General features: G+C 49.3%; 1 protein-coding gene and 1 long non-coding RNA gene across 3 annotated transcripts in view; both read left to right on the top strand.

Moving 5' to 3' along the window:
- Positions 1-27,293, top strand: part of LOC125319336 (adenosine 5'-monophosphoramidase HINT2-like) — a 79,752-nt gene that overhangs the window by 23,346 nt on the left and 29,113 nt on the right. Inside the window, exons 3-4 of one of the 2 annotated variants that reach the window (XM_048290445.1) lie at positions 5,304-5,408; positions 6,211-6,550. In XM_048290445.1, coding sequence (XP_048146402.1) covers positions 5,304-5,408; positions 6,211-6,375 — 270 coding nt within the window. In that variant the 3' untranslated portion in view covers positions 6,376-6,550. Of the gene's footprint in view, positions 1-5,303; positions 5,409-6,210; positions 6,551-27,293 lie in introns of those variants that run through there. The other variant, XM_048290444.1, reaches the window with a different exon arrangement.
- On the top strand, positions 17,299-18,365 carry LOC125319339. The gene is made up of 3 exons (XR_007200668.1): positions 17,299-17,511; positions 17,622-17,723; positions 18,144-18,365. It is a non-coding gene; the product is annotated as an uncharacterized LOC125319339 (long non-coding RNA).

Consider the following 27,293-nt stretch of genomic DNA (forward strand, 5'->3'; position numbering starts at 1 on the left):
TCCAGCCTGCTGTTCCCGAGGGTCCGGCCGGACACCGAGATTGGCTGCCCAGGGGTTTGTGAAGCTTCTTTGTCCCATCCCTTCCTGGGATCCCAGGGCACCAGTGCCGCGTGCTCCCCGAGCTCGCTCCGGAGCGCCCCCTGCAGCCGCGGGGGAACCATCGCACCTGCCCTGCTCACTGGGAGCCGCCAGCGCCCCTGCCAGCTGCAAGCAGAACTGCACCTGAGGGGAAAGGGCCTGACAGCCGAGAAGGCTGGGACTGGGTTTGTGATTGTTTGCTGTTACTGCCATAGTTATTGTTGTTTGTTTGACTGGTTATACACATCTAGATATATAATAGTAAAGAACTGTTATTCCTATTTCCCACATCTTTGCCTAAAAGCCCCCTTGATTTCAAAATTATAATAACTCGGAGGGAAGGGTGGTTGCATCTGCCATTCCAAGGGAGGCTTCTGCCTTCCTTAGCAGACACCTGTCTTTCAAACCAAGACAGTGCCCAAGAGGAAGATCTCCTTGGACAAGTAACTTTTAAAAGAGGAGCTCGACAGGCAGCACAATATCTGGGAACACAGACAGGAGATGGATGCGTGGTATTGTATGCTGTCCCAGGCTCAGCGACGGCCTGCCTTCAGGCTGCACAAAAGGAAGGTAAGCCAAAATCCAACCTCCGGCTGACTGACACAAGTAACTCCCAAGATGAAGGAGACCGGATGCTTGTCTGTGCTCAGGGTAGAAGGAAGAACCCTCCCCCATCTCCTGAAGTTCCCCTACATAACAGACAGGATGCTCCAAGGTCAGAGACAAGAGCATATGAGTAACGGACAGGACCCAGGACAAGCCAACAATGCAAAGCTGACTTAACCACCTGCCCACATTAGAACCAGTGCCACCAGAAAAGCATGTAAAGGTATTATTAATTGCAGATTCCCTCCTGAGAAGCACTGAGGCACCCATTTCCCGCCCAGACAATTTCTCTAGAGAAGTCTGCTGCCTACGAGGAGCTCGCATTTGTGGTGTCACTGAGAGGTGGCCGAGTCTGCTGAACAGTACAGATTATCATCTGCTCCTACTCTTCTGTGTAGCATCTGATGAGGCAACTTAGAACCCTCCCAGGAGAGTAATAAGTCTGGCATTCCGATTTTAAAAGGATCGGGAGCACGGGTGGTAGTCTCCTCTATTGGTGTCTGGTCTGAGGAAGGGGTCCAGGAAGGAAGAGACGAACTGAACGGCTGAGTGCTGGGCTGCGTAGCTGGTGCCATACGCAAAGTTTTGGCTTCTATGATCATGGATCTACCTTTAAGAAGCCAGGTCTGTTTGGAGCTGTTGGGATTCATGCAACCAAGCAGGGCAAGAGGGTCTTCACCAGCAAACTGGCCAGACTTACAAGGAGGGCTTTAAATGAGACTCAGCAAGGAAAGGGGATGGAGTTTTGAGCAACAGAGAAGAGCCAGGAGCTTCTGAGGCATCTGGAACTGAGAGGAGAATACCTGAGAAATGCTGCAAAGGAATTGGGGCTTGATCCTCCAAAAAAGTGATGCAGTTGACAGCCCAACAGAAGTGCCTCTGTACCAATGCACGCAGTATGCGTAACAAAGAGGAGGAGCTGGAAGCCGCTGTGCAGCCAGAAAGCTAACAATGAAATCACTATAGCAGAAATGCGGTGGGAAGACTCAGTTGAATAGAGCTCCGCAATCAATGGCTATAAACTGGTCAGAAGGAAGGAGAGGCAGAGATTGCCCTCTATGTAAACTGAAAATAAGAGGGATTGACTGCACAAAGCTGTCTTTGAAAGACAGCGATGAACACGTTGAGAGCTTATGGATGAAAATTAGAGGCCAATCTGTTCTGTTAAGAGTAAGAAATTTGGCAGAATATAAAGCCCCTTGCATTCCAGCTGGTCCTCAGAGATCGGAGCGACTGGGTGCAGTTTGGCTTAATTTCTGATTACAACCAATACGTCTTGTTGCGTTCTCTAAGAACCTTTGTGAGCACAGATTCACAGATAGTGCATTTTTTTGAAGCTACAGAAATACAGTTTTGGAACTGCCATTGAGAAATGCACTAGCTGAGATAGAGCTCTAACAATATTGTGCTAACCCGGGTACTGCTAATAATAACAATCGTATGCAGAAGCTTCCCAAGAGGGTGTCTCCGCTTGGGAGGAGGGAGAAGAGAGCAGCCCAGCAACTCTCTGAGGTCCTTTGGGAGGTCCTCCTAACTAGGTAAAATTTCTACCCCCCTTATATACAGCCCAGTCTTCTCCTCCTTACATATAGCATGATATAAACAGAGACCTGAGTAATATAGTCATATATGTGGTAGCATTTTTTGGCCGCAGTGTCCTTGAAAGTTCCGGTCATATGACTTTGTTTCATTCTGTGCCGTTTGTCAGGGCCAAAAGAGGACTATCCTAGCAGCCAATGAATTCCTCCTTCGGCTAACTCGTCCTTTCTAGACGTCATCTATGCGGATCTCCATCCGTAAAGATAACATGGAGGAAACATGGTGTAGGCCATAGAAAGTACGCCTTATCCCTTGCCTGGCTCCATGGTCATCATCCCACCCAAGTTAACAAAGCAAATTTCGTGGTTGCTATCTACTATAGGCTGCTGGATCAAGAGGAGAGGTCGATGTAAGAAATCAGGCAAGCGAGGCAGGAGATGAGAGTGGCTGAGTAAAGGCCATTTTTCTGGTCGAGGTGAAGCGCAAAGTGGAAATGCATAGGCAATGGAAGCAGGGACACGCATTCTGCGAGAATCTAAAGATGCTGCCCCGATCTGTAGGGATGGGATCAGAAAAGCTAAGGCAAAGCTGGAGCTGAATTTGGCAAGGGATATGGAGAATCATAAGATGGGCTTCCACAGGTGCGGTGGTCAGAAAAGGAAGACTTAAGAAAATGTACACCACACTCATGCCCCCCTCCCCCTCGCTGATAAATAAGACAGGATGTCTAGTGGCCAGCAACATGGAGAAGGCTGTGGTACTCGGTGATTTGTTTTCCTCTGTTTTCACTGGCACGGTTACCAAACCTCTTGAGACACTGAACCTCAAGGCAGGTACTTGGGGAACAAAGTCTCTCCCATCATAGGAAATGATCCGTTTTGAGACCACCCGAGGAACCTGTGGATACACAAATCCTGCACCTGGGGAGGAACAACCCCATGCACCAGTGCATGCTGGAGGCCCATCAGCTGGAAAGCAGCTTTGCAAAATAGGACAATGTGCCCTTGCCGCAAAGGCGACCAAGGATATCCTTAGCCCAATATAGAGGAAAGCAGGGTTTATATATGTTACAAGACAGTTGTGTGGACCAAAGTGCTCACTGTCCCCGAGGGTGCAGGGCACCACGGACCACCCTTGGGCAGCTTTGAGGGCACTGGCTCTTTTTCTAAAAGCCTCCAATCCAGCTTAATGCAAATCCTACTATCTTGAGCCCTCAGGCCAGCAGCGCCGAAGGCACGCTTTGTATTTAATTTCCTTCCAGGAGACGTGCAGCTTAGAAATGTCTACAATGGAAGTGGGGCTTTCAGGGAACAATGTAGAGCAACTTCAGTTGGTTTTTCAAAATGTCCTGAGAAGTTAAGGCCAGGCCTGCCCTGCCCTGGCCAAAGTAGTCATTTGACTGGAGGGAGCAGCACCAAAAAGGCACAGGCACCTTTGGGGTGGACTTGATGCGGTAACAAATAACAAGAAATAGTACTCGTAGCTACTACAGCCTCTTCTGCGACCTCGTATCCCGCCCTCAAGGTCGCAGCACTACACGGGGCAGATCCCTCCGCGCCCCGCGGGCACCAGGTCGACGAGCGCGGACCCGCCAAGGGGGCGGGGAACGCGAAAACGACAGGCGAGACAGCAAATCGAGACGCGGGCGACGATCCGTCGGCCCAATGGACGTCGCGGAGGGCCTGGCTTAGTGGAGGAAGTGTCGGGGCGGACACGGGCGTTGTCCTTGGCTGACGAGAGTATTGGGGTGCTGGTCTCTCGCTCTGCTGGCGCCACTACTGTCTTCGGAAAGATCATCGGCGAGGTGTTTCCCTGGTATCGTCAGCGACGAGGACGAGGAGGTAGCCGCGGCTTTGCTCTGTGCGCGGTTCCTCTTCCCTTCCCTCCCCCCTTCCTCCCGCGCTCGCGGGCGTCTGAGCCGAGGACACCCGGTGCGCGGTGCCCGGGCGCGCGGTAGGGCGGGTGGCGGCGCTGCTGCTGCGGGTGGGTGGAGGGACGGACGGGGCCTCTTTGGGTTGTGGCGCTCTCTACTGCATCATCCCCTAAGCTTGTTCGGTGCCGCACCCCCACCCCTCCGGCTGCCGCGGCGCGTACTGGGTTGCTGGTATTGTCCGGACTCGCCTCGGATGCCACCCCCACCGTGTCGTGTGCGCGCGTAGAGAAGGGCCTCCGACGGTAACTTGGTCTCAATGTGTTTCGTAATAGCATCGAAGAGGTTTCGCAGCTTCGCTGTGCTAGGCTGTGGTTCTGAACCCCCAAACTGGATTATTAGGGCAAGGAATTACGGCTTTCTCTAGTTTTTCTTTAAAAAAAAAAAAAAAAAAAGTTAGAAAGGGGTCATCCTGTAGGCTGCAAAAGCTTCCCTGATCTTCTTTCTGTGGGGAACTGGGATCGTGATAACAGCATGCTTGCGAGGGTTACAGGTGCTGGTGCTGGGAACGAGAGTGAGCTGCTTAGATCGGGGGGAAAACAATGCAGCCGTTGCCTATGCGATGTTAACTTTAAGGTAATATCCCGTATGATTTAGTTATTAAAATGCTGAAGGTTAACAGTTAAGGATGCCTTCTGCTTTGGAAGGTAGTGTTTGCGTGCAATGTAGAAGACAGACTGGTCCTATGCACTTGCAGGCTTCCTGTGATTATATGTTTGTTCAGTGCTTGAGCTCCCTGTCTTGTGGGAAATGATTGGCCACTGCTCTTCCACTTCACTAACCTCTTTGCTGATTCAGTCAAGCCATTTGTCTCTTGCCTCTGCGTGGACCACATCCAATTGAAAAACTGCTTAGGAAACAATCAGCCCGAACTAAAACATACTGAAGGTTGTTAATTGCAAGTGGTGGCCCATCTCCTTGCTCCCATCGTCTTGCATGACGAATACCAATTCTGGAGGGGGCTCTGGAAATATGTTGTATTTTGGGTGTAGAAAGCATTACTATCATGCAAGAAAAATCAATGTTCGGGCTTGTGTTTTGGGTATCTGGTAATCTGCTTCTGTAGGAGTTCAGTGGGGCAGGTTGATTTGCATAAGCTATTACCTTTCTCTGAAGCCGGTTATGTTTTAACTGTTTGCTCTTCCTCCAGTGCCGTGCGTTCCGTGGTCTTTCACTGCAATCTGGGACACTTTTCCTAGTCATGCCTAAGGAGCCAATTATTGGGTTGTCTGAAGCTGAAGGTTCTGGTGAATCTGTAAGTACTATGTGAGCTTTCTGTATGCTAAACTGTACTTGTAATTTGTTCCTCGTTTACGAGACACTTTCCCATCCCCCTTCCCTTCTTGATAGGGCACAGTAGGCTACTTTGGGTTTTGTGGCGCTATAATCTTTTGCCTCTAGCTTGTAATGGAGTTGAGCTTTCTGACTAAAAGCAGTGATAAAAAGCAGTGCTCATCCCTGGGTATGTACTTCTGGTGCAAAATGCAGTGTTGTTTTGGAGTGCAGTCAGGTGCCTATTGTCATGGTTTAGAGTAAGAGTAGTTGTATTTCTAATGCAGGGAAGAGGGCTTGGGGTTATTGGCAGGTCAGGGGCAGGGAAGGGCAAAGCTGGTTGAGAGGTGCTGGATGCTTTGCTTTTAGCTATGAAAGTTAAGTTCAAAGACTTTGTAAACCCATGCAAAAGGCAGCCTAAAGTTTATTTTCCACCAGGATTGCTTATGTTGCCTGAATACACAATGGGGGCTTTAACCCAGAGACAAATTCAGCTTCAGTGGCTGTTTTTTTGATTGTTGCCATCTATCTTAAAAAAAATTGCCTAGCTCTCTTTTGCCACTATACTGTGCATAATTGGTCTTTGTAGCTTTGCTTGGAAAGCGCCAGTTGTGAGCAGGCGGACACACATTAATTTGAAGCGCAATGGTTGAATTGCTAGGAATTTCCTAGCTGCTTTCTCTGGGTGGTTCTCTGCTCTCATTCCTTCCCTTCCTGCCCTCTCCCCTTTGTGTGTTACTTTTTTTTAATTTTACTTATTTATGGGTTTGTACTTCCTTCTCCAGCTTCTTGGGCATGTAATGATTGTTGGCGAGATGTGTGTTGCTCACCTGGGCCTGACCAATGGATTCCGGATGGTTGTGGATGAAGGGCCCGAGGGTGGGCAGTCTGTCTATCGCATACATCTACCCGTTCTGGGTGGCCGTCAGTTGGGCTGGACGCCTGGCTAAGATTTTGGCACCACAAGAGTTGCTGCACGTGTACAAATCGCCACTGAATGGATTTCGTCTGTTGCCCATCAATCTAGCAGCTTTCAGTGTGTAATTTTTTGTGCCGTGTGTCTGTGGAAGGTAATAAAAGCTTTGAGCAGCAGTTGCACAATAAAGATTTGTCATGGGGATATCATCTCCGTCTTGCGCGTCTTACTGAGGGGAAGTAGTTCTACAAGTTCAAACGGTGTCTTCCCAGAGTGCAAGTATGTGGAATGTTTCAGCCTGATAACAGCATTCCATAGATAGATAGTGATTTTCCTTTTCATTTGAAGCGTGATGCTGGAAGTGCTTAGCAGTCTCCCAAGTCTTGTTGGAAGCAAATTCTTATCTCTTTGGCGGTGGTACGCCTACGTATAGAAAGCTTATGTAGGCTGCTGCTAAAACTCTAGAATATACTGTATGTTAGGCTACAGGCATGCTGTCTAAGGGTGGTTTCAGCATAGTGCAATGTATTGGGAGCATCCACCTCCTGCTGGAGTGCTTTTTCAATGGCTTTGTGATATGGCCCCATTGATATCCCCTTTCTGGTGAGGAGGGATATGGTAGGAGAAAACAATTGGTCTGACTGGCAGCTGTGGTTCTTCCATAGCACAGTGGAATCTCTCTTTTGTCACTTTGGGTCAGCTGTCCTGGCTCTGTCCCCTCCCAACCTCTTGCCCACTCACAGCGTACTGGATGGTTGGCAAGAGGTTTGAGCGACAGCCTCCATGCTGTAGGAGCAGTTCTCTGTAGTAGTTGAAACATTGGTTTGTTATCAGCATCCTTCTATGTGCAACTGCAAAGCAGAGCAGTTTGAGGGCTGCTATAGGGAAAGTTACCTTTATCCCACGCCAGACCGAGAGAAAAACTACATTGCAGTGTGTCTTGGTGTGACCTTATGATGTGTATCCCATATCGCTGCCTATGCCCAGAAATTAATTTTTGTGCCTTTCTATGCTTCTAAACTGAGCCTGAGAGGGGGAAGGAAAAAACTGAGCAAAACGTTTTCAAAGTAGTTTGCAGCTTGTTCAAGGTCACACACAGATAGCAATTTGTTTCCAGCTTAGGCAGGGGAGGGAGGAAGCACCCGGCTTGCTGCGCCCAGGACAGTTTTTTAGCCAGTGGTTCAGCTGCTTTGTCCTCCGGAGAGAGACTGAGAGTTTAATTTTTCCTTCCCTGGAATTTTGGATTTTCTCCCTTTTCTACTGGACTGTTTGATTGCTTCAACATCAGAGCACATCGGGAGGACTTTCCACCGGGCACAGAGGGCCTGGCCCTGGCCCAAGCCCCAGCTCTGAGGAGACCAAAGGGAAGACTAACACTTTCCCAGGTTTTTTCTCCACAGCGAGAGATTTTATTATTTAGCATTATTTTCCTTCCCCGTGTGTTTATTAAATAAATGGCTTTATCTCCTTCACTTTCCTTCGAGGAAAACCTATCTTTTCCCGAACCTGGTGGGGAGAGGGGTGGTTGTGCCTTCTCTCAGAGGATATATTTCTAAATTTGGCCAGACCGGAACAAATTTAGTGGCGCCCAACTGTATGGCTCGAAGGAAAGTGAAAAAACCTGTGCTAATTACATTTTGGTTTGAATTTACTTATTCTGTGTTGGGGTAAAATAGTCATCATGTTTGTTGAGTTCATAATGTTTCTCTGGCTTAATATATTCATGTATTTCTGGTCCGTAGGCTTGTTTAAGATACTAGTGCCTTTCTGGTCCCTAGGCTTATTTGCCTATCCACAATTTGGTCTGATCTTATCCTTGATAAGGAATTTTTGCCGAGCAGGGACACGAATTCAGATTTCTATTTTGCTGTGCTCGGTGATAATGATTTATAAGAAGTTGACAGAGGTACAGGCAGCTGTTCGAGGTGTGTATGATAAGTGGTTTCTCCGTCCTAACCCCAGTCCTAGCTTTGGTAGCCTGTTTTGGGAATTTATTAGTAACTGCACCCAGATTGTTAGAGGAGGAGGAGACGGGGTTTCCCTTCCCTTTAAATTTGATAGGTTATCTTTTGAGAGTATTCAGTTTCCCCTGGATGTTAAAGAGACCACTCTCCTGGTATTTAATCTGGTAATCTTCCTCTATGTGGTTTGCAGCTTGTCTAGAATAAGAGCTCAGATTTCCAGGGTGACTGCTGAGACACCTGACCCAGAGGTGGAACATCCTGAGTGGTGTGGGGAATGGGAGCATATAGGCCAGATTCTGAAGAAATTCTCTGACCCAATGGTTTGAGTGTTTCCCCCTGAAAAAGTTCAGAAACCAGCTGAGGTGGCAAAATATCTGAAAGAGAAATATAATGACAATTTTAATGAGAACAAGCTCCTTGCAAATATGTTGAGCTTTGGCATATGCCTATCGCACACTGCAGCAGGTAATGGTAGAGGGGCAGGAGGATAAATCAGCAAAGCCTGCAGACACCGCTGCAGTCACTCAGACTGCAGCCACACCAGATAGCAAGCCCAAACCAGATGGAGAGTCTAAGCCACTGACAGTGGCTCCTGTCACAAGGAAAAAAACACACAACCAAAACTGATCGTCCAGTGAAAGATGAGGATAATGCAGGGGAAGGAACCTCAAAACCACCAATGGACTCAGGCACAGAAACCATTACTGAGTCCATGTCCATAAAGGACCTTCACAGCCTAAGAAAGGATTACACCCGACGGTCTGATGAATCCATAAGTTGGATGGTCCGTATTTGGGATGCTGCAGGTGATGATGTGATGCTGGACGGGGCTGAAGTGAGGCATTTGGGATCCCTGGCACGTGATCCAGTGATCGACCAAGAGATGAAAAGGGAGGCTGACTCTGCCAGTGTCTGGTGATGGGTCTTGACAGGCGTGATTGAAAGATATATCTGCGGAGATGATCTCTACATGCAGCAAACTCCATGGAAGACCATAGAACAAGGGATCCAACACCTGAGAGAACTAGGGGTGGTAGAAGTTGTCTTCGCAAATGACCCAGGATTGAGGAGTCCAGACTGGGCCAGAGTTATTCCATATATGTGGCGAAAACTCATACAGCTTGGGCCACCAGAATACGCTTCTGCTTTAGCAATAATGAAACCGGACTACGGTGCAAATGAGACTGTGAAGGATATGGCAGTGAAGCTCCGAGCATATGCAGACTCTGTGCATGGCCCAACACATGCAAGAATCTCAGCTGTGGAAACACATATGCATAAAATGGAAGATGAAATGAAGAAGAGTCTCCAGGACATTAAAGAGTGCCTTCTCCGCGGACATTCTCCAGAGAGAAGGAACATCCCACGAAGTGAGCTGTGGAAATTTCTGTGTGGCAGTAGGGAAGACACGAAGAGGTGGGGTGGACAACCCACCTCTGCTCTGGCAGCACGAGTGCATGAATTGAAGGAACGCAAGGTTCAGAAAGGAAGTTCTACCAAAAAGGAAGTAGCTCCAGTTGCCTGTAGCCAAATTGCCGGAAATGATGGAAAAGACGATGGCATGTCCGATTCCCATGAAGGAACCTCTAAGATGCAGGCCCAGGGAAAGAAGGATAACCAGGCATAGAGGGGCCCTGCCTCTAGCCAGGTAGAGGTCGGGGAAACCGTGTTTTTTGGACTATGTGGATTCGTTGGCCTGGTACATCAGAACCACAAAAATATGATGCCTTGGTTGACACTGGTGCGCAGTGTACAATAATTCCATTGCAGCACGGGGGGGTAGAATCTGTTTCTATTGCTGGTGTAACAGGTGGATCACAAAATTTGACCTTGGTGGAAGCTGAGGTGAGCCTGACTGGGAAGGAGTGGAAAAAACATCTCATTGTGACTGGCCCAGAGGCCCCGTGCATTTTGAGCATAGACATCCTCCGGAATGGGTATTTCAGAGACCCAAAGGGACTCAAGTGGGCTTTTGGAATAGCTGCTGTGGAGACAGAGGCATTAAGCAATTGGACACTTTCCCTGGGCTATTAGAGAACCCGTCTGCAGTCGGCCTTCTGAAGGTGGAAGAACAAAGAGTACCAATTGCTTCCTCGACAGTGCATCGCCGACAGTATCGGACAACTCGAGATGCTGTGATTCCCATCCACAAGATGATCCGTGAGCTGGAGAGCCAAGGGGTGATCAGCAAGACCAACTCAGCCTTCAATAGCCCCATCTGGCTTGTGCGCAAGTCTGACGGGGAATGGAGATTGACAGTGGACTATCGTGCCTTGAATGAAGTGACTCCACCATTGAGCACTGCTGTGCCGGACATGTTGGAGCTCCAGTACGAGCTGGAGTCCAAAGCAGCGAAGTGGTATGCCACTATTGACATTGCTAATGCATTTTTCTCCATTCCTCTGGCAGCAGAGTGCAGGCCTCAGTTTGCCTTCACGTGGAGGGGTGTGCAGTACACCTGGAACCGACTGCCCCAGGGGTGGAAACACAGTCCCACCATCTGCCATGGACTGATCCAGACTGCACTAGAAAAGGGTGAGGCTCCAGAACATTTGCAGTACATTGATGACATCATTGTGTGGGGGAACACCACAGCAGAAGTGTTGTAGAAAGGAGAGAAAGTTATCCGGGTTCTCCTGGAAGCTGGTTTCGCCATCAAGAAGAGCAAAGTCAAGGGACCTGCCCAAGAGATCCAGTTCCTGGGAGTGAAATGGCAAGATGGACGGCGTCAGTTTCCCACTGAGGTCATCAATAAGATCACAGCAATGTCTCCACCAACCAACAAGAAGGAAACACAAGCTTTCATAGGTGCCATTGGCTTTTGGAGGATGCATATTCCTGAGTACAGCCAGATCGTGAGCCCTCTCTACCTTGTTATCCGCAGGAAGAACGATTTCCACTGGGGCCCTGAACAGCAACAAGCTTTTGCCCAGATCAAGCAGGAAATCGCTCATGCAGCAGCCCTTGGCCCAGTCAGGACAGGACCCAAAGTGAAGAAGGTGCTCTACTCTGCAGCTGGGAGCCATGGCCTGTCCTGGAGTCTTTGGCAGAAGGTGTCTGGTGAGACTCGAGGTCGGCCACTGGGATTTTGGAGCCAAAGCTACAGAGGGTCTGAAGCCAACTACACCCCAACAGAGAAAGAAATCTTGGCAGCCTATGAAGGAATCCAAGCCGCCTCAGAGGTAATTGGCACAGAGGCACAGTTGCTTCTGGCACCCCGACTACCAGTGCTGGGGTGGATATTCAAAGCAGAGGTTCCCTCCACCCACCATGCCACCAATGCCACATGGAGCAAATGGATTGCTCTCATCACACAGCGCGCCCATATCGGAAAACTGAATCGCCCTGGGATTCTGGAAATAATCACAAACTGGCCTAAAGGTGAAAACTTTGGTCTCGCTGATGAAGAAGAACAAGTGACACGCGCTGAAGAAGCTCCACCGTACAACCAACTGCCATCAGAAGACACACTACGCTCTTTTCACCGACGGTTCTTGTCGCATCATAGGGATGAAACGGAAGTGGAAAGCAGCCATATGGAGTCCCACACGACGGGTTGCAGAAGCTACTGAAGGAGAAGGTGGATCAAGCCAACTTGCTGAACTCAAAGCTGTTCAACTAGCCCTGGACATTGCTGAAAGAGAGAAGTGGCCAAAGCTCTACCTCTGCACTGATTCATGGATGGTAGCCAATGCTCTGTGGGGATGGCTGGAAAGGTGGAATAAGGCAAACTGGCAGCGCAGAGGAAAACCAATCTGGGCTGCTGAAGAGTGGAAAGACATCGCTGCCCGAGTAAGAAAGCTGGTTGTGAAAGTCCGCCATGTAGATGCCCATGTCCCCAAGAGTAGGGCTAATGAAGAACACCAAAGCAACAAGCAGGTAGATCAGGCTGCAAAGATAGAAGTGTCACAGGTAGACTTGGACTGGAAATACAAGGGAGAGTTCTTCCTAGCTCGATGGGTCCATGATGCCTCAGGTCATCAAGGCAGAGATGCCACCTATAGGTGGGCACGAGATCGAGGGGTGGATCTAACCATGGACAGTATCTCCCAGGTGATCCATGATTGTGAGACATGCACTGCGATCAAGCAGGCCAAGCGGGTGAAGCCCCTGTGGTATGGTGGGCAGTGGTCCAAATACAGGTATGGGGAGGCCTGGCAGATTGATTACATCACACTGCCTCAAACCCGCCAAGGCAAGCGCTATGTGCTCACAATGGTAGAAGCCACCACAGGATGGCTGGAGACCTACCCTGTGCCTCATGCTACTGCCCGTAACACCATCCTGGGCCTTGAAAAGCAAGTCCTTTGGAGGCATGGCACCCCTGAGAGAATTGAATCTGACAATGGGACTCATTTTAAGAATAGCCTTATTAATATCTGGGCTAGAGAACATGGCATTGAGTGGGTGTACCACATCCCTTACCATGCACCAGCTGCAGGCAAAGTGGAACGGTGCAATGGATTGTTGAAAACCACCTTGAAGGCACTAGGTTGGGGAACTTTCAAAAATTTCGAACAGCATCTTGCAAAGGCCACCTCGTTAGTTAACACCTGAGGTTCTACCAATAGAGCTGGTCCAGCCCACTCTGAATCCCTGCATACAGTAGATGGAGATAAGGTCCCAGTAGTGCATGTCAGAGGTCTGTTAGGAAAGACTGTTTGGATGAATTTTGCCTCAAGTACAGACAAACCCATCCGTGGTGTTGTCTTTGCTCAGGGACCTGGTTGCACATGGTGGGTAATGCAGAAAGATGGAACAACACGTTGTGTACCACAGGGAGATCTGATTGTTGTATGAGAACCACCTGTAGTGTGAAATGCTTGTATACCCCTGCTTGCTGATTGTCACTGTCACTGTTCATATATAGCTGTGTATATATATATATATACATATTAATGTGGGTGTAGAATTAGAATATCTTAGTTTGGGCATTGAGCCAACAATATGGGATAAAGGGTGGAATGTCTTGGGGTGACCTTATGATGTGTATCCCATATCGCTGCCTATGCCCAGAAATTAATTTTTGTGCCTTTCTATGCTTCTAAACTGAGCCTGAGAGGGGGAAGGAAAAAACTGAGCAAAACGTTTTCAAAGTAGTTTGCAGCTTGTTCAAGGTCACACACAGATAGCAATTTGTTTCCAGCTTAGGCAGGGGAGGGAGGAAGCACCCGGCTTGCTGCGCCCAGGACAGTTTTTTAGCCAGTGGTTCAGCTGCTTTGTCCTCCGGAGAGAGACTGAGAGTTTAATTTTTCCTTCCCTGGAATTTTGGATTTTCTCCCTTTTCTACTGGACTGTTTGATTGCTTCAACATCAGAGCACATCGGGAGGACTTTCCACCGGGCACAGAGGGCCTGGCCCTGGCCCAAGCCCCAGCTCTGAGGAGACCAAAGGGAGGACTCTAACACTTTCCCAGGTTTTTTCTCCACAGCGAGAGATTTTATTATTTAGCATTATTTTCCTTCCCCGTGTGTTTACTAAATAAATGGCTTTATCTCCTTCACTTTCCTTCGAGGAAAACCTATCTTTTCCCGAACCTGGTGGGGGAGGGGTGGTTGTGCCTTCTCTCAGAGGATATATTTCTAAATTTGGCCAAACCGGAACACAGTGAGACAGAAAACTTCATCTTGCTTTAACAACTATTAGAAAAGGGAAATGGGCGTGGGAAACCCAGGTAGTCCTTCGTTGCCCTTGAACCTTATGTTACTCAGGCATGTGAGGCATCCATGGAAAGGTGTCTTCATCTCTTTGATAGCCCCAATCCATCGGGTGAAATTTGGTGACGTGAGTGTGTAAGTAGCCCGAGGACTGTACCTTTTAATCATCCCAAGGAGGAGATGAAAATTATTTACCTGAAGTAGATGGAAATTGCACTGGTGCAATGTTTTCTTACTGAATGATTTAGGTAGGTAACATCTATGGTTCTGTCTCTATAAACTCCCTAAGGTATCTAGAAGGCATTCCAACTTTGGAGGGCCAGGGGAAGTTCTGAGAAGCTGGGTGATTGCTGTAGGTTTTAGAAGTCTGAGGTGCCTGGCGGAATTTTATGTCTTGCCTTGCAGGCAAGGTTGTGGATACTTAGCTCCAAAGCAGAGAGAGCCAAGGGTTATGAAACTGTGATCTGCTGGAGAATTGTAGGATCTTAGAGCAGCCCAGGTGTGAAGGGACTTCAAAAGATCATCTGGTCCAGCCCTTTGTGGGAAAGGGTGCCTGTCCAATTGCATCTTGAAAACCTCCAGCAGTGGGGAGTGGTGCAACTTGTGCCTGTAGTCCCTTGTCTTTTCCCCGTGACTCCTTGTGAAGAGAGAGCCTCTGTCCTCTGTACCCTCCCTTGAATTACTGGAATACTGTGAGGAGGTTCCCCCTGAGCCTATGCAGGTGCCTAACATTTTGCAACTAATTCCTGTCTCTTTGCTAGCCTTCATGCAGCCCCTAGCTGCTTTTAGCTGTTCCTCCACGGCTTTACGATCGTGCCAAGCCCATTTGTCTGAGAATTTAGGACTTGGGCTTATTCCATGCTTGTGTAATTAGTCACTGCTATCGCTTGCCATTCTGCTGACTACATCAATTAGTGCAAATGGGTGTTTTAGGTTGCTTAAAGAATTGCCGTCAAAGGTATTGGCAAAAGCAGGTTTCCTATAAAGGTGAAAGCACAACAAAGTTTTTTGGCAAGGTTTTATCTACTACTACTAAATAGTGAAAGCACAGAGAGAAAAAGAAAGCTAAAATCAATCTAAAACCAAGATCAACTCAAAAATTATCCATGTTGTCTGGAAGGGGGAGGGAGCAAAGGGTAAGGATAAAAAGGAATAAAGAACGACCCTCCCGTTAAATCTTCTCCATGTGGCTCCTTGTGAAAAGTGAGCTTCTGTCATCTTTGTAGTTTCCTTTTGAGAGCCAAAATACTGTGATGATGTTCCTCCTGAGCCTTTTCCAAGGGAGAAAACACCCAACTCATTCAGGCTTTCCTCGTATAGCAGGTTCTCTAGCCCTTTGATCATCTTCGTGGCCCTCCTTGGGACCCTCTCCAGTCTGTCCATCTCTTTTTTTTTAATTCTGGGGACCAGAACTGGACACAGCACTCCAGGTGTGGCCTGCAGGGGTGACCTCTGTGAGAGGAGGCCAGGGTCTGCCCTGCGAAGGACACAGCTAATTTCCACCAGCTAGGCACCGGACTCCCCAAGAGCCAAAGCTGAGCAACTCAGCAAAGCTGGTGGCACCCCTGTGTAAATATATTTAAGAAAGGGCAAAATGCTGTCAGGTGCAGGTACTTCCCTGCTGCCCTTAGATCTGGCAGGTGGCTATGTCCTGGAGGAACTACTTCATCCTGTTTTGTTCTCCTGTCCTGTTGAGGAAGGGTGGTGAGAGAGCAGCTGCTTGGGCCCCTGGCAGCTGGCCAAGATCTGGCATCAGAAAGCTTAAAAGGTAGATTCTTCCATGTAGAAGTAGAAGGAGCTTGGTGGTTTAGAGAATTTAGGAACAAGACGTTTTGGAGCTAGCAAGTTCTCTCATCTTCTGGATCCAGTAACTTTGAAGTGGGGAAGTTTTAATGGAAAAAGCCTTCTTTCTGAGCAATAAGAGGTTCTTGTGAGAAAAAGGATCTTGTCTCCGTTTTTTTTTTATCACTTTGTAATACAAGCAGCAAAGAATTGGAACTCCTGCATGGAAAAGGATGCAAATGGGCAGAGCCCATTGGGTGTTCTTTGTGTATGTGTGTGTTGAAAACCCAGGACGAGCTATAAAGAGGTCATCGAGGTTATATTAGGGTGGTCTGGCTAAACTTCATGTCATAGGTTAGCAAGCATAGTCCCGGAAGGGATGTCCTTGCTAAGGGGTGCTTACAGTTTCCTCTGGGACCTGATAGAACCTATCAGCTGGCCAGTTTGAATATAGATAATTCTTTAAGCCACTTAAAGTTGTGTCCGCCTCTGTGATACACACTTAAGAATAGACAAACTCCCCCCCCAAGCTCTCTCTCATTTCTGGCGCTGGGACAGGTGGCTGCGGGCCTCGTGCGGGGACCAGTGGGCCCGGCCCCTGCTCGGGCCGGGCTGGGCCGGGCCACGGCTCCAGGATTACCCTCCCCCAGCAGGGCTGTGGGCAGCCAGAGCGGCTCGGAACCAACCCCCCCCCCCCCCCCCCCCCCCCCCCCGTCGGCCGAGGTGAGATTAACCCTTTTATTGCTGTGAAGAGCTGAAAACCTGAGGGAAGAGAAAGAGGACATGCTTAAAGCTGAAAGTCTGTTGTGAAGCTATGATATATCAGAGTACCCGTTGTAATTTCATGAAGATATGGGGGGTGGAGTGTTCAACTCATAAGCAAAAGCACCTGCGCTGAGATAGGCAGATGCTGACGCAGCTGTAATTTCATGAGAAGTTTGGACAGGGAGAGATGGAAGCGATGAAGACTTTGGCTCCAAATGGGAAAGGAGAAAACCTCAGTTCCTAGAGATGCTCCCAGAGATAGTCCTAAAGATGAAGATGAGGAAGACCCTTTGCTCCCAGGGAAGGAGAAGGGCCTCTGTTTTTGTTTCTGAACGACTCAACCTTAAAATTGTACCCCAAAAAACTTCAAGAGTGGACCCTCTAAAGCAGTTGCGGGAAAAGCTGCAAGTCGGGGGAAGGGACTCCCATGTGAGCAGAGAGACTCCTCTTCCTAAATGGACTGAACAATATTTGGAAGTGGGTGGCTGTCTCGTTCTGATAATGTTTTCATAGCACAAGCAAGAAGAGACTTCTCTTTCTAAATGGACTGAACAAGGTTATTATGGAAGTGGTAAACAGACTGAACATCTCAAGGGTTGTCTTTTTACATTGTCAGTGGGAGAAGGGAGGAAGGTGGGGGGAGGAGGAGAGTTCTGAAGGTATGGTATAATTTTTTTTCTCTTTTAGGTCTGTTAATAAACTTCTTTATATTCTTTCAAGTTTGGTGCCTGCTTTGCTTTTCTCCTAATTCTTATCTCACAGAAGATAAACAGTAAAGAGTATTTTGGGCCAAACCACTACACTTGATTAAGACTGGGCCTTAGAGAAGGCAATGCCTTGCAGATGTGAACAGTAAAAGGACAATAAGTAAATGTTGGAGGTTAGGATTTTTCCTTTTTTTTTTTCTTTCTCTCAGGGAATTTTGTCCCATATTTCCGAAGAGATGATAACGACTGGTACTTAAGAGACAAAAGAAGTGGCCAAGGAGGGGGAAGGGTGCAGGTGGGTACTCTCTTAGCTGGGGGGTTTTCTCTTGGGAAGGGCAGAAATACCGTGAGATTTTGGCTGGGGTGTGAGGGACTGGGCTCGGCTCCTCTGTCTCTCCCTCTCAGGATCGGAGTGGAGAGGTGCGGTTTTGGTGCCAAACTGTTGCTGCCCAGAGGATTCGCTGCCACTGCGGAGTTCTTGTCCTGCACGGATTCTACTTACTGTGGGTGAGCTTCCACTCAAAAGAGCAGCTGTTGAACTGGGACCTTTCCAAAACCCGACGTCACTGGGAAGGGAACCCCAACCCCTGACCCCTTCCTGGATGGTGCGTCTCCCGGCTGCGTGCAGCAGCTGCTTGCAGGAGCCTGGCTGCCACTGCCCAGCCCTGCTGTTTCTTTGCTGCTGCTTTGGGTTTTTTGCTACACTTTAACCTGACACCCCGTGTCTGCCCAGCCACCCCATGGTTCCTGCTACAGCTGCGGAATTTCTCCTATATTTTGTTTGCCACCCCAGGGTCTGCTCGCCTCTGCCCTTCCAGCTTTCTGCTCCGAGGTTCCTGCTACAGTCTATTTCACCATCCAGAGGGGCATTGAGACCAGCTGCCCCTGTGAGTTTGTAAAGGAAGCCCCTTTTCTCTCTTCCGCCAGGTTGCCCGCTGTTACCCATGTGCAGAGAGGTGGCTGAGCTCGTGCCACAGTGCCCCCTGCAGCTGCAGGGGAATCATTGCACCTGCCCTTCCTGGCCAGGAGCCGACAGCACCCCTGCTGGCTGTGACCATGACTACACCAAAGGGGAAATTGCTTGACAGCTGAGAGAAGGCTGTTACTGGGTTTCTGTTTTTGTTTGTTGTTGCTGCTGTTGTTATTGGTTGTTTGTCTTGTCATATATACATATATATATTCTTATAAAGACCTGTTATTCCTTTTCCCATATTTTTACCTGAAAGCCACGTAATTTCAAAGTTATAATAATTTGGAGGGAAGGGGGTCACATTTTCCATTCCAAGGGAGGTTCCCACCTTCCTTGGCAGACACCTGTCTTTCAAACCAGGACAGATTTTGGCGCCCAGCAGTGGGGCCTGAGGGCATTAAGAGGAAAGTGTGGAAAAATAACAGTTCCTGAGTAACCTATTTTTGTATGCTGAGTATTGAAACCTTGTTAAGTGGCACCATGTGGTCTAGCCTACCCTGGTTTGGTTGGCACATGGTCATGGCTATATTTTTCCTATTTGCAGCTCCTTATCTAAACATGGGTCCTATGATTAAGGCTACTGTGGCTGTTATCCAGTTTGCACAATGGGTCAATAAGGTGAGGAAATCATGGATGTTTAACTTCCTCTGGAAGGCGGGCACATGGATAAAGGGCTATCACACACTAAATGTATGTTTTGGGGTTTCATTAATAATGGTACCCATTGTGAGGAAGTAACACCAGGGGAAGTTTTTTCCCAACCCTTCACCCATTTCTTTGGGCCTACCCTACCAGCTTTCAAAGGGGTCAAATATTCTCTAGATGCTAACCATATCGTACAATGGTTGGTGCTGCTGATAGGCCTGTTCTATTTAGCATTTAGAGATAAGGTGAGATTGCCTTTGGTAACCACTGACATCTACCCTAGAGACTAGGGATTCTGCCCCAGGGCCTGACGCTGCCCAACAGCCTAACACTGCCCAATAGCCCACCTCAGGAATGAACCACCTGGATTGGATGGGGGTATTGCAGGAGGTGCACCAGATGCTGAGGGAATACACTTCCACCACTGGTGGGAAACCCTCTCCCTGTCTCAAAGTGGGAGAGTCTGATGGTGCAGCAGTCGAACCCACAGACGTTACAACCGTCCAGATTCCAGCTGAACCACAAGGGCAGCCACAGCCAGCAGCAGTCACCCCCGTGCAGTGGAGGAAGACCAAATCAGTACGCCCAGTTGATGATGAGGTACCAGGGCCCTTGCAACCAACAGGGGAGCTGGAGCCTGAAATCATCACCGAGTCCCTGTCGTATGACAGTCTCCATAATCTGCAAAAAGACATTGTGTGACAGGGGAGCGAGGCTTATTCGACCTGGTTACTTCGGGTTTGGGACCCTATGGGTCCAGGCGTGCAACTGGATAGTGGCAAAGCAAGAAATTTGGGGTCCTTGACCCAGGATGCACGTATTGATCAGGTGTTCAGGAGGGAGCCAGGGCCCCTTCCTCTGTGGGAGTGGCTTTTAATGACTGTAAGAGAGGTTTGTTCACAGAGAGAGAATACAGGAACACCATCATAGAATGGCTTGGAAGACCATTGAGGAAGGAATCCAAAACCTGAGATAACGCAGTTCTGTGCTCGCTGCACGAGCTCTGGCATGCCCTCGATCAGAGAGAGTCCAGCTGCGTTACTTCTGTGCGTTGCTGAAGCAACTTCGGCATCAGGAAAGGCGCTGGCTGGGTGCACTTGATGGCTTCTTTGCAGAGGAAACACGGCAGGAGTCAATGATATAGGCTCATGTTAGTTCGGAGATAAAGGAAGAGAGAGGGGGTTCTGGTCTGGCTTCCAACTGGTTTATTGTCAGAAGTTTCACAACCAGAACATGACAATGATCTTAATCTGGGATCCCCCGAGAGGCTTTTCCCTCAGTTTTATAGGGGGTTTGAAAACCACGGGGAAAGGGGAAAACAACCAATGAGTTAGAAGGCAGGGGGAGGATACAATTCAACAAGACCAATGGGGGAAACTGGGAGGCGGGAGTTATAACAAAGAACCCATGAACAACCGAGTAACCGAGAATTTTCCCAAACAGGGGGAGGCAGCTTGGACCTGGGCGCAGCCCCAGGGGATGCGGCTTAAGCTTCTGAGCTGCCCCTCGACCCACCCTCCGAGTCTGTGTCTTGGGGAAACTCGATCCACAGGACCGTCCTGGGATTGATTGGCATCTTGCTGCCCCAGCCCCACAGTGGGCTGGGTCATAGCAACATCTTCTCCCTTTTTATTATATTGAAATGAGGGAGAATACTTAAGGGATTTTAAAACTAAGCACTTAAAAATGGGAAGGGCTAGTAAAATGAACAACACTATAAACAAAATCCATACAATGTCCTTGACAATAGAAGGAATCCAGCTGCTGGAGCTCCCGGTGCACAGGAGGAGCTGCAGCAGCAGGTGGGACAGCAGCAGGTAGGAGGTCATCACGTAGTCAAGGGTGGTAACTTTAGGAAAAGTGTAACACAAATATAATTAACACAAATACAATTAACTTAAATAACAATGGCTCCCTTGGGCTTCCTCTCAAAACAAAATGAGGGGTCATTTTGGGAAGGGAGACACATTTAAGGAGACTGGGAAGGAGAGGGTTTGTTTTTCAGGCCTGGAAGTCTTTTTTCCAGGTGGTTTGGTTTTTCTTCTTTTCCAGGCTGTGGCAGCTTCTTTCCTTTGTTTGGCATCTGTAGGTGGTCTCAAAAAGGGTTTGATCCACTTCCCAGGGATCCATCTTGGACCCTCTGGGATGGAAACACACCCGTAGCCTCTACCCTGGGTGACTAGGGGGTACGGGCCACGTATTTGTAAAGTGTCAGGGTCTTTTATTAGGACCTCAGGTCTCTCAGTCAGTTTATGTTTGGCAGAGTTTGTGAAGTGTCTCATGATGGGAGGGTCAGGTTCCTCATAGGAACAGTTTAAAAAGTTCAAAGTGAACAGCGCTTTGGAAAGTCTCATGACGGGCAGCGATCTCATTGCCACCTTTTTGTTGTTCTATCAGTCTTTTTAGTGTTTGATGCTTTCTTTCTACAATGGCTTGGCCTGTGGGTGAGTGAGGGATGCCAGTGATGTGATCCACACCCCCACTCACTCATGAATGTTTTTAACTCTGCAGAGGTGTACGCTGGGCCATTGTCAGTTTTTATTTTATTTGGTGTCCCCAACACAGCGAAGGCCTGGACTAAGTGGTTGATAACATCTTTGGCCCTCTCTCCACAGTGGGCTGAGGCGAAGGTTGCGCCAGAAAAGGTATCCACAGAAACATGAATATATTTTTGGTGGCCATATTGGGGGAAGTGGGTGACATCTGTTTGCCATACCTCGCAACTGCCTAGGCCTCGGGGGTTAACCCCCTGACCTAATGATGGAAGCTGGTGTTGTTGGCAGTTGGGGCATGTCGCCACAACGGCTTTTACCTTGTCTCTAGTGAGGTGGAACATCCAGACGAGAGCTGGAGCATTTTGATGGAACATTGCATGGCTCAGCTGGGCTTGCTGGAATCTGTTAGGCAGATTCGCTAACTTGATGGGCATCGCTAGGGCATCTGCTCTCCTGTTCCCTTCTGCAATAAATCCTGGCAGATCAGTGTGTGATCTCACATGCATGACATAGAATGGTTGCTTTTGGTGGGAGATCAGTTGAATCAGTTTCAAAAGTAAGTTGTGTATTTTTGGATTTGCTACCTCTTTTAGTAAGGCTCTCTCTGCCTTGGAAACTATGCCTGCAACATAGACTGAATCAGTTATCAAATTAAATGGTTCACTGAACCGCTCAAATGCTCTGACCACAGCTGCAAGTTCTGCAACTTGTGGGGATCCTTCGACTACCTGCACATCAGACTTCCACTTCTGAGTGTGACGATCCTTCCAAGTGATGCTAGACTTGCAGGAAGCACAAGAACCATCTGAAAAGATTGTCAGGGCATTTAATGGTTTTCGGCTTTGAATTTCTTTTGGAATCAGTTTGAAGACTGAAGTAAACAGTCTGTGTTTTGGATGGTGTACAGAAATTTTCCTGGGTAGCTGTCCAGGGTGAATTGGAGGTGCGTGTTGTTTTGAAGGAGGTTATCAAGTGAATCGGTTGTCAGTGGTAAGTAGATGCATGTAAAGTCACACCCTGCAAGTGCGCGGAGGCGGGATCTAGCTTTCATCACCAGTTGAGCCATGAGCTCCTGTGGCGTTGTGATACTTTTGGACGGCTGGTGCGAGAGGAAAACCCACTTGATGATTAACAGAGGATCACTCTGCACCTCGTCCCATTGAAACATCAGCCTGTGGAGGTATGGCATTTCCCCTAATACAATAAATTGAAAAGACAGACCTGGGGTGCAGCGGTGTGCCTGCCGGGATGACAGCGCTTCCTGTACCTTACAGATGGACTGTCTCGCCTCCTCTGTTAGATGCCTAGGTGATGTGAGGTCATCTTTCCCTCGCAGGAGGTTGAACAGAGGAGCGAGATCTGTTGTCAGCCCTAGGAGCGGCGTCACCCAATTTATGGTCTTGCATAGCTGGTGGAGTTCCTGCAAGGTTTTGGGATTATCATTAATTTTGACTTGTTGGGGAACCACAGTCTGTTCATGGATTTTCAGTCCAAGGTATTTAAATGGAGAGGTTTTCTGGACCTTTTCGGCCTGGATTTCAAATCCATTTGCCTCTAAGGCCTCGATTACCTTCCCCAATGTCCAGTCTAAATAGGATTGGTTAGGAGCGCACACCAAAACATTGTCCATAGAGTGGAGCACTATTGCCTTTGCTGCTAACTTTCTGATGGGGGACAGAATGCGAGCTACATACCACTGGCAGATGGTGGGTGAGTTTTTCATGCCTTGCGGCAGAACTCGCCACTGGTAGCGCTGCATGGGAGCCTTTCGGTTGATGGAAGGTACCGAGAAGGCAAACTGGGGTGCATCATCTGGGTATAGCGGGATCTGGAAGAAGGAGTCCTTAATATCAATGACTGCTACCTTCCACTGCCTGGGGAGCATGGAGGGTGAAGGCATTCCGGGCTGCAGGGATCCCATGTCCTCAAAGACTGCATTTATTTTTTGCAATTCATGTAGGAGGCACCACTTGTCTTTCCCTGGCTTTTTGATTACAAATACCGGGGAGTTCCAAGGGCTATTTGAGGGTTCAATGTTACCCTTTTTCAATTGCTCCTCCATGAGTGCGGTGAGCGCCTTTAATTTGTGTTTTTCCAAAGGCCACTGATCCATCCAGATATGTTTGTCAGAGATCCAATTTAATTTCTGGAAGGGGGGCTCCACAGTGGCCTTTATTAAAAATTCTGGGGTTGAGATGGAATTTCGACTCGAGTTCCCCACTGGGACATGAGATCCCTGCTGCACAGGGTGAACCCAGAGTTAATTACAAAAGGATGGCCTGATGCTATCTGTCCCTCTGGACCCTCGATTTGGACAACTGCCTTGCTTCTCTGGGCAGATATAGATCCCCCCACACCCATCACGATACCTTCTGCCAGCTGCAGCTCCCAGTGTGACAGCCAATCATGGGAGGAAATGCCTGTCACATCTGCTCCCGTGTCTATCATTCCCGCCAGGCTGATGTCTGAGCCTTGGCAAGACAGTTTTCAATTAAGCATGGGTTTGTCATTCCCAACTACTTCAGCCCAGAAGTGTAGAGGGATTCCTCGTGGAACAGGGGCATATGATACCCCAGGACAGTCTGCACAGTCTGGGCACCCCAGGGTTGCTAGGGAAGAACCCCTGAAGGGGCCTCAGGCTGCAGACAGGCTTGAAAGACACCTGGCGGCAGGCAGCCTTGAAAATCCTTGGCAAAGTTACACACTGGTCGGCTCCCCTGCTGCTTAGAGGCTGTCCTGTGGGAATAGGGCATGAATCTTTGCAAAGTAGATATAAGTGAGTGTAAGTAAACAATAAAGGAAGCACGATGCTCAAATTCTATCGGTGTTTGTGTTGTGACTTCGGCCGGCTCCCCTGCACTCCGAACCCCCCCCCCCCCCCCCCCCGCTAAACCAGGCGCCCGAACAGGGACCTGCGTGATTTTTGCGCGTAAAATGCAGGTTTGCTTAAATGCAGTAAGACTCCGAATCATTGTATTATCGGTGCTGGAGCCTGTGGGAGCTGGATGCGGGAAAGGTCTCAAAGTGGAGTGACGCCGGAGACCGGAGCTCGCGCGGCCGAACGAGTCCCCGCAGGTAAGAAGCTATGGAGTATGAGGCTGGAACTCGCCTCCTAGCCAGTATCCTCTCTAAGAGAGGTGAGACTGTGAAGGATCGAGATCTTAATGCCCTTGTTACATGGGCTCGGGAACATGGATTTTTGAAATACACTTCGCTTTCGTTTTCGACCGAAGCATGGTGGGAAGTTGGTGACAAAGTGTGGCTGTCCAGAATTGAGGGTGGAAAGGAAGGTAAAGAAGCTAAAGTTCCCGGATTAACTTGGAGAGCCGTGACTAACACTCTTGCAGAGTAGAAAGCAGAGAGGAAGGTGTCCGCGGCGGCCATGGAAGCTTTAGGGGGTAGCGGCTCCGAGAAGGAAGGTGACAGGGGCCTTACGGAGCGGCGGCTGGAGACCAGGGCAGAGTCCAGGGTTGCACGATTCTTCGGGCTGACCATGGGTCAACCGATTAAGGGAACAGCAGCATCCGTGCGCTCCCTGCGGGAGTTGCTGGACTCAGCGGGGAAGGAAGTTACCCCTCCAAAGTCTGAGAGAGAAATGGCTGCAAAGTGCAGGCTCTCGACCCAGGAGGCGGGGCGCAGGCGAGCAGAGGAGAAACGAGCGGTCCTGGTGCCCAGCCGAAAGCGGCAGCGCGCCACCCCCCTCTGCCGGACAGCGGATCATCGTCCGATGGCGAAGCAGCCTCTACGGCTTTGTCGCCCGCAGAAACAGAGCCAGCCAGGGCTGCCGGGGGTCAGCCCCAAGAGGAGGAAAACCACAGAGAGGTGATGCATGAAGTAATCAAGAGGCTTGCTGAATTGTCTACACGTCAGGACGCACTGGAATCTAAGGCTTGCAAAACCATACCATCAGCACCGTGGTGTCCCGTGGCCCCACTGGACAAGATAGCCACCAGAACTCCTACGTTCCCGTCGGGAGAACCGGGCACAGGGCCTACGGCCCCTCCCTTCCTGCGAGGGGAGGTGCAGCCATTGCCTCCATCAGCCCTGATGGGGAGGACTGATCCATTGCGAAGGAGATGGAATGGAGTTATCCATGATGCAATCATTGAAGGTGACTGGAATGCCGTGGATGCCCTTGCCTGTCCTGTACAGATACGAGGGGACACTTCAAAGTGGGAACCCCATGACTGGAAGCTCTTGCAGCAAGCCAAGCAAACAGTCACCACGCATGGCCTACAGTCCGAAGCTACACGCAGCATCCTGCAGTTTATCTTTACAGCAGATGTCCTGTGTCCTAATGATTGCATCAGCATCGCACAATTGTTGTTAACCCCTTCACAGTTCCTGCTCTGGGAGCGAACGTGGAAGCAGCTAGCACAAGAAGAAGCTAGCAAACACCAAGGTGATACACAAGACCCACTGTATGCGATCCAAGCCGACATGCTAACTGGGAGCGGGGCTTTTGGAGCGACGGTGACACAGCTGACCATGCCCGTAGTTATTCATAAGTGGTCACAGACTCTTGCCCACAAAGCCGTGTTGTCAGTACCTGAAAAGAAGAAGCCTCCCCCGCATGTGTAGCAGTCTGACAGAGGCTGTCAGAGCCATATGGTTGACCATCTGTCAGCAGCCTTGAAGGACGCAACTGAGCTCTCCGAAAAGCTCCAAGAGCAAATGTTCTGGACCCTTGCCTTTGAAAATGCTAATAGGCAAACTAAGACAATTCTTGCCACGCTGCCCCAGGGAGCAGGAGTAGACAACATGCTCGTGCGTGCTACCCGTGCGGAGCAGTCATCTCAAACAGCTGCTTTTACCGCCACGCTGCAGAATGTCCTGCAACAACAGGGACAAGTCATCGCTGCAGCACTGACCAGAGGGGTTCCCAGCAAGTGGTGCCATGCTACGCATACAGGACCCCGAAGCGAGAAGGTGCAGTCAGCATCCGCTCCTGAGGAAAGTTACGCCACTACTACAATAGCTGGAACTCTGGGACTTCCGTCCCGAGAAGCCTTGGGAGAGGCTGCAGATGTGGCTGAGTGAGGGGGCTGAGGACTTGCCAGATCCACCACTCTCCGTAGCAGGGGAAATAGCGAGAACCTGGGGCGAATGTAACAGCTGCCCTGGGTGGTTGCTAGTGACTTGTGCGTGTTGGGGAACACTCTGCGAAGGCGGAACAAAGAAGGGGAGTTGTGTAGATTCTTGGGTATAGCACCAGACACAGAGGTTGAGTGGGGAATTGTTTTGGCTGTCTTGAGACAAGGGCATTGGCAGACATCTTCGATCGGCTGTCCGCCCATTTAGACCGAGTGAAGGCAGTACAGAGTGTGGCAGTGTTAAGGCGAGAGAGTAGCACACAGGTTCGTGTCACGCGGCAGCATGTGGTGGCCCCCAAGCACTGGGAAGCAACAAAACAGCGCTGGGCCTGCAAACATTCTGAAAGGTTTGTTTCTCGTAAGCATCCTAACTGGGTCCCGCGAAATGTTGACAGCAATCCAAAAGAGACAAAACATGTGGGTCACCCTAGCTGAATTAACGGGGCAAGACTCCATGTATCTGAGCCTGGCCATGCCAGGGGACCCATTTCGCACCTGTTTAATCGGGGTCCCATATTTTAACCCAAAAGACTTCCGAGGGATGCTAGACAACAGCTCCCTGATAGGGAACGCCACAGGCAATGGCAAGTGTTCAGGACTGATCGGACTCAAGCTTGCACAGCAGTGTGCCTGCTGGCAAGCTGCATTCTTGAAAAGCATCAATGTCACCATGGGAACACCAGAAGAGTTAGATCTGGGTTCCACAAACCAAACTGGGGATGGGTACATGACATTTGAGCCTCCCACTACCAGTCAATTAAATGTTAATAAGCGCCTTTGGGCCACTGTTGACCCTCTTGCAGACTGGTTTCTGAGAAACTACGAGTCCGAAGCAATTTACTACTGAATCAACCTCACGGGTCAAGCCCTGAAA

This window comes from Corvus hawaiiensis, chromosome W (assembly GCF_020740725.1).
Source record: "Corvus hawaiiensis isolate bCorHaw1 chromosome W, bCorHaw1.pri.cur, whole genome shotgun sequence".
Classification (NCBI taxonomy): Eukaryota; Metazoa; Chordata; class Aves; order Passeriformes; family Corvidae; genus Corvus; species Corvus hawaiiensis.